The sequence below is a fragment of the Saccostrea cucullata genome, unplaced genomic scaffold, assembly GCF_032062105.1.
Source record: "Saccostrea cucullata isolate Sc308-1 unplaced genomic scaffold, CSIRO_AGI_Scuc_v1 ctg1587, whole genome shotgun sequence".
Taxonomy (NCBI): Eukaryota; Metazoa; Mollusca; class Bivalvia; order Ostreida; family Ostreidae; genus Saccostrea; species Saccostrea cuccullata.
This window is the reverse complement of record NW_026920542.1, coordinates 69,234-76,455: the sequence shown is the minus strand read 5'-3', so window position 1 is coordinate 76,455 and position 7,222 is coordinate 69,234. Positions and strand designations below refer to the sequence as shown.

The following is a 7,222-nucleotide window of genomic DNA, read 5'->3' as shown; positions in this document are numbered from 1 at the left end:
CGCAAAAGAAATGCAACACCATTCAGGGTGTAATAATTATGTAAAGTAAAAAATTTGTATCATAAAATTATGGATATCTTCAATTTGGTAAATATCGGTAATTTAAATGTTGAACGATTTAAATACCATAACTGGGAGTAAATTTTGAGTTGATTAACGGAAATCAAAAATTGCATGCTTAACAAACAGTTGGCAATATTATGGAGTTTTAAGGGTTCATACTGGTCATCTTCAGTAATGCAGCAATATTTCAAAAAATAAAATCCCCTTTCGTTTCCCGTAACAATGCTAAGGCTTCTTGAAAAAGGCTTAAGGACAGATGATACAAACAAAAATGGATGGCTGGATTGGTATATATATTTTGCTCTAATTTCATTGCAAATGATGCAAATAATAAATTTCTAAAATATAAAGAAATTGTAAACCTTCTGTGATATTCAAAAGTCTGCCCTTCTGAAAACATCCTTATTAATCTATACAAATATTTTTCACTTCAAAGTCCATTTTTGTGAAAATTTGAATAAAGGATTGAAAACTATGCTGTGAATTTATTCATTTTATTCATTAAAACATGACCCAAGTTGTTATTTTAAAATTTTTTGACAAAAGTGTTTTTGTATCATGTGTCCTCAAGTACGCATTTCCATTGCTTTAGCTGGAAAATCTCAAAGAAAAGGTGATGGAAAGTTGATGATGCAAAAATACACTACATTACGCCTAAAGGGGGTCTTACGTATCATATTCATAAATGACAGTCCTTGGACCGGAGGTCCGAGGGTTACTACAATGTACTATGTTAGAGAAAAATCGACCTATTCATCTGAAAAAACAGGCATTTAAAATTGACAAAGAATAATTCCTTCGCTCAAATCTCGATATTGATTAACCTACTGTATCGTAGAAAAGCTTCTAATATTGTTTAGGACAGTCTTGCATGTTGTAATTGAATGGCTGAGAGGGGGTGTTTTAAAAATCATATGTTACTAAGTAAAGTTAAAAGATAAACATTTCACATTTTTATCAAAACTCTGATGTTCCTGAAAAGTGAGTTTACCTTACTGTTTCTTTTTTAAAAATCCTTAGTTAAGAAATTCAAACATTTGTAGATTGCTGTTTGTTGCGCTTCTTTTGCGTTTCAGTATATATACTATGTACCTTCAGGCTTTTCAAGCCGAGGGTACGAGTATAATGAATATATTTTATTGGTTATACGTCATTGAGTTACCCTATCCCTTACCCGCAACTCCTCTCATGCCACCTAATAAAATTTATCGAGTCTTTCACAGAATCTTTATTACATAATGCCTGTATGATTTCCTATTTTACATTTTGATCCGACTCAGATTTTGGTTTTTTTATAGCAAAACATGACTCTGCAATTATATTCATATGGGAGGTTGTGTGTGTGTGGGGGTATAATTTAGTGTGTTTTTTTACTCACAGTATCTTTAGTTTTTATTCCTGCCTTAAGTTTGATTTCATGTATCCATTTGAACTGGAAATAAAAGACACCACATAATGTAGTCTGATGAAACTGTTTTAAATTTGGATATTTTACAGGAAAAGGCGTTAATAGTAGCCTTTTGACAAAACATCACTTTCAACGTGATTTCTTTATTTTGTTTCTATCAACAACTTTCCTTCTTTATTTGGCAACATACAATCATATAGTATTAATTTCTACATATGGAGTTTAAGTTTCTATTTGATTTGATATGCATGAACACAAACAACGTATAAAGATTTCTTTAACAAGACAAGCTATTGATAAAAGTTCTATGATCGGGACAATGACCATGTCAGCAAATACAATATATGCATTATTATTAAAATGATTAAGTATGTTGTAGCTAGTTTAAATTTCATCAGATAAATGAAGTGGAATCTTACATTCTGAGGGTTCAGCACTGACCTCTTTGTTTAAAACTGCATGATTGATTATATGGTTAACAACAGTTTTGTTTACAAGATTTTCATTGAAAAAGGTGCATATTTGAGCAAAGACATCCACATATACTGTGTAAACGAGAAAATATTTTCTGTAACTTATGTTTACAAACTTACAATTTAGTGGTAAAGGTCTGAAAACAGAAACGCAGAAGAAATTTAAATTTACACACTAAGTTTGAATTGTTTTTATATATCCAAAACATTTAATAGTGAATTGAAATTACGATCATCGTCAATTAAATCTTCAGCATGTGAAATCCCACTGGTTATCCAGTTTTCTTAATTAATATAATGTATTTCCTCTATAAACAAATTTACAATTGTTCCATATTGGCTGTTGAAGAACATTATTGGAGGTAAGGTTTTTTGACATATATAAATGGTGATAAGAAAGTTCAACTCGCATTTTTCTTTAATTTTCGAAAAGAAATACGATGGGAAGATATCTGCAGTTTGTGATAAGTCATATTTACAGAGTCCATTCCTGGTACTGATAAGCTTTTATTATGCTTATAAGATATTAAAACAGATCTGTAACAAAAATCGTAGAAGAGACATAGTTGTAACATAAATTAAGCACACGGGTTAAAACATCCTTTTAAATACCACGCAAAAATTATCAAATTAATTATCTAAAAATTTCAAAATGACAAACCTATTATTTTTAAAAGTGATCTATATCCCTTTTACACCTACACGTTGTGGCGTGTTTATATAAGTGAAATATTCTCGATAGGGATTTGTTAAACAATAATCAAACAAAAAGACAAGTCTTACAGTACAATTTACTCAGTCAGCATCACATTTAAAAATTTCAAAAGCGAAGAACATTTAATATGCTGTCGTTTAGTGTTTTATCTGATTATATCCAGCATCAGTATCTGCATTAATGTAAATGTGCTGCAGAGTCTCGTAATCCGAATGTATTTCGGAATAGTCATCTGAGGGAGACAGAATCTGTGTCAGGCTTCTAACAAGGTCTGAAAATTTTGGTCTTTGGTCGGGTTCAAGATTCCAGCAATCTTGCATTATTGTGTATCTGCGAATACAAAGAGGTGAGTCTATTTTTAGATTATATACATGAAATTATAAATTAGATTGAATTTTCTCTAACCATCGATAGTTTGACAAGAATTGAAGAAAACATAACAAAGGTTTTTTGGACGCAGAGGCTCTCTCAGGAAGAAACAATAAGGAACAATGGAAAAATAACTTTTTTTCTGGTATATATCAAATCTCGCCAATATTAAACTAGCATTCTTACAGAACATCTGGACATTGCGTTGGTTTGGTCAACCTGCGTTCATTTTTCAAATATTTTAGCATGTCCCACCCGTCCACTTCTGGGTACGGCCTCCATCCTCTTGTTACGAGCTCCCACAAAACAACTCCAAAAGACCACTGTGTGTAAAAAAAATATTAAAGACATAGCATCCACTGAAAAAAATCTTTTCACATCAAGTAGCACCTTAGACATCATAATCAAACAGTATTAGCGCAACGAACATCATTCCCTCGCAAAAAATATATGTAAATAATTCAGGACATCATTCGACATCAATCTCTATGAAAATTTCGTGTATTCCGTTTCGCACAGGACAAACTTTGACACACACAAGCGCGCTAATATAACCACTCCTACTACCTTGCGACAGGTTATATCAACGATATAGACGTAGTGTGAGAGTAAGAATGGATGAATTCTATTTTTTTTTTTTAAAAGAGGGATTCAAGTACCAGCAGAATTACTGAAGTTATGCTGACGATACTTCCCCAAGTCAGGTTTTTTTTTTAAATTCCGCCTTCTATTTTCACTTGAACATTATTTACCTCCTTTTGCAGCAAAATTTGAGTCAAAGGGATTTAACTTAACACGAATCTTAACAAATTAGCAATGTTTTACTTCTTAATGTAAACCATATTAATTTTTGGTTTTAGTAAAGAACTATTTTAAGAAGACTTTAAGGTTATATTATATTTTCATCCCAATATGTTTTATGATTTCAATGAGTTAGTTTCTTTCAAATACAGAAAAAAGCGGTGTAATTAAGAAATAAGGTTTCATTTTTTGAGTTTTATTGAGATGTAAAACGGGTTGGTCACTTGATCAAATCCCATAAAGCCCTTCATCCCATAAGGGCTTTATGGAAGATTTGATCATGTGTCAACCCGTTTTACATCTCAAAAAAACTAAAAAAATGATACCTTATTACTAACATTTACATTTGTGACTTACTCATACTTTATATTTGCCTGATTGTTACTTTTAACGTGCGAAATGCGTTATTTTTCAAACCCAACGGCATGTATGTAATCCACTCAACGCGCGTCGACCCTTTATTACGTCACAAAGAGATTACGTCGAACGTTTATCCAAACGCACATCTATGACCTCTTGACCCCGTACCTGTATTTATACAGTTATAAAACGCTTGCTTTCAGTAGTGTTATATAAACGAATACATTTGCAAATGTAAATATTTAAACATACACCATTTGGTATAAATATAATCCTCAGATCTATTTGAAAGGGTCTATTGTGTGACGCAGTGATTAGATCGTCTGCTCTAGAATCGCGAGGCAAGGAGTTGATCCTTAAATGTACGTCGCGGTTTCGAATCCCACTGTGGGACGTGGAGTCCAGTCCTTCATCGGAGATCGTATATATAAAATGAGGACCCGTTTCGCAGTGGGTATGGCATGAAAAAGAACCCTCACTGCTCAATGGCTCTACGTGACGAACATAGGTCAAAATTTACAACAACTCTCCTTCGGTAAGTTTTGGCGTTTCCATATGAGTGAAAAATTCACAAGGGACGTTAAAAAAGAAACACTGTCAATCAATCATCTATTTGAAAGATGAAATAAAACATGTATATTTTTCATTATCTCCATATTTTTCTCTTACCACATCAGACTGGGAACTACAAATCCCTTTTTCAAGGCTCTCTGGTGACATCCATTTTAACGGAAGTCTTGCCTTTTGGTTTTTACTGCTGTAGTAATTTTTCTCGTATATGTCGCGTGACAATCCAAAGTCAGCTACTACTATATGAAAACTTTCAACCCTTTAAAGAACTTTTAAACATTAGAAACGTTAATAAAACATAATATGATTGTATAATTATTATAATTCCTACTAAAACTTGTCTTACATGCAATTCCTTGCTGCAAGATCTCGGTGAACAATTTTCTTGTTGGATAGATATTCCATTCCCTTCGCGATATCAGTACCATATTCCACCAACTTTCTAAGTGTCAAAATCTAGGATAAATCATTTTATTTTGTACTTATCAATACCACAAATATTTGAACTCTTTGTTTTAAATGAATTGGTTCTTCAAATTGTATAAACGTTCTTAATGTACATGTAGATTAATGTCCTCTCTCTTTCTCTCTCTGTTTCTCTCTCTGTCTCTCTCCGCCCTTTTTGCCTCCTTTAATCTCTTTCTTTTCAACAACTGATCATTATTGATGAATATATTTTTAACATTTGAAAAATAACATTTTTTTAGATACAGTATATAAATTGTGTATCCTCATTTTTGAAGATGACATTTGAATTAAATGAACAGCATCATTTAACTTTGAAGAAAAAGCTTTTTATCTAGATTTATTTTTTTACATTTGTGTCATCACGTAAGTATCGAAGAAGATCCCCATGCTTCATAAAGGGTAAAACAACCAAAGGACAAACATCCATTGAAAGACAAATCCCTAGCAATGTCATGACGTTGGGGTGGTTGAATTCATGCATCCGTATGGCCTCGTCTAGGAAGTTATCAACGTCTACTTCACTAGCAGTGTTATCTATGAAATATTCCTACAGGTAAGAACGTTTTTTTTTTTTTGGTAATTACCAGATGGAAAACGTTTATTATTTATATATATTTTTTCATATCATGCGTAAATTTCTTTCATTTACTGTAGATTCCTTATTATCTCAAAAGGCCTCTTCAACCCAAAATCGTCAGAATAATAATACTCGAATGGCCGATTGATCAAAAGATTTCACAGCAACAAAAAAAATAAAGATGAGTAATTTCATTTCGCGATTTATGCTTCTTGCGAAATAAAATGATAATTAATTCCATGCGTATTTAGGAATTTACAGTATTACTGGTTAAAAGGCCAATAGCTGAGAACTACATGTAGAAATAATATCGTTAAGACAACATATCTCTTTTTTAAATTTATATTTTATGAAATTTTATTGAATATATTGAAAAGCATTTACGATGTAATGTCTTCATAGCAACTTTGATACGAGAATCTGTAGCTGTGTCTACTAAGGTTCCCTCGTATACAATTCCAAAATTTCCTAGAAAATAACATTTACGGTATTTCTATTTGTACATTGAAAATATAAAACAAATCATTGGAAATACATGCAAATATAGCAATTTTTGGAAAGACATTTGCAAAATACAATATAACTTTAGAATATATTTTGAAAATATATTAATTTTTTTTATTTGTCATGAGATATACGAGGGATATTCGGGAATTATTGAGACAATTACATAAACTCAAAAAAGGACGTCCTGAAAATTCATCAACATTTTATAAAGAATCAACGAATAAAACAATTATGCAAAAGTTCTAATTTCTATGATAATAAGAAAAGTTTCAATGAATTGATAACCATGTATATGTGTCTATCGACCCGGAGCAGCATCAATACGTCATTTAAACGTCACGTCAGCCAGAGATGGTTTTGCATGTAAAACGATCGGGAAGTGTTTAATCTTTTTCCTTTGTTATTACAGATAACAGTACAAAAATCATTCTTAAATTATCACTTAAAAATGTATGCTGTTGCTACCCGAGTATAAAATTTTCAGTTGTGGGAAAAGATGACTTAAAATCATGCAGTGCCGATTTATGCAGCGGGGGTCAATGATAATTGATTCCGTAACGGTATTAATACTGTACGTAATAACTGATGGTGGTCTGGAGCTTTTGATTTTACTCTGGTTGAATTAATTGTAAAAAAAAAAAAAAAGTATACCAATGAAATAACAAACACTAAAAAATCATTTTTTTCTCGTAGTTATTATTTTAGCAGGTCGTTGTGTCTGGAAAAGTTGTACATTGCGCTACACAAAATTTTACGTATGTTTGCTGCTCCGCCATTGACCTCAAAATCCATTTTTTCGTTCATAGCAGATTTCTCTTCCGCGCTTTATTTTTTATAATCTCTGTATTCCTGATCAAAATTGCACAACATGAATTTGAATTAAAGCTGAAAAATTATATACTTAAACAGAG

At 31.8% G+C, this 7,222-nt stretch overlaps 2 protein-coding genes across 2 annotated transcripts in view; both read right to left on the bottom strand.

Moving 5' to 3' along the window:
- Positions 1 to 2,233: 2,233 nt before the first annotated feature.
- Positions 2,234 to 5,037, bottom strand: LOC134250716 (tyrosine-protein kinase RYK-like). Its single transcript, XM_062733086.1, has 3 exons — positions 4,859 to 5,037; positions 3,215 to 3,351; positions 2,234 to 2,989 (listed from the first exon to the last, which is right to left on the bottom strand). The coding sequence occupies exons 1-3, from the start codon at positions 4,907 to 4,909 to the stop codon at positions 2,797 to 2,799; spliced, it is 381 nt and encodes a 126-aa protein (XP_062589070.1). The 5' UTR covers positions 4,910 to 5,037; the 3' UTR covers positions 2,234 to 2,796.
- Positions 5,038 to 5,070: 33 nt separating this feature from the next.
- LOC134250689 (plexin-B2-like) overlaps positions 5,071 to 7,222 on the bottom strand; it is a 43,530-nt gene continuing 41,378 nt past the window's right edge. Inside the window, exons 23-25 of the mRNA XM_062733059.1 lie at positions 6,189 to 6,272; positions 5,577 to 5,761; positions 5,071 to 5,215 (exon numbers count right to left, since the gene is read on the bottom strand). Of these exons, the coding sequence (XP_062589043.1) occupies positions 5,102 to 5,215; positions 5,577 to 5,761; positions 6,189 to 6,272 (383 nt within the window). The 3' untranslated portion in view covers positions 5,071 to 5,101. The remainder of the gene's footprint in view (positions 5,216 to 5,576; positions 5,762 to 6,188; positions 6,273 to 7,222) is intronic.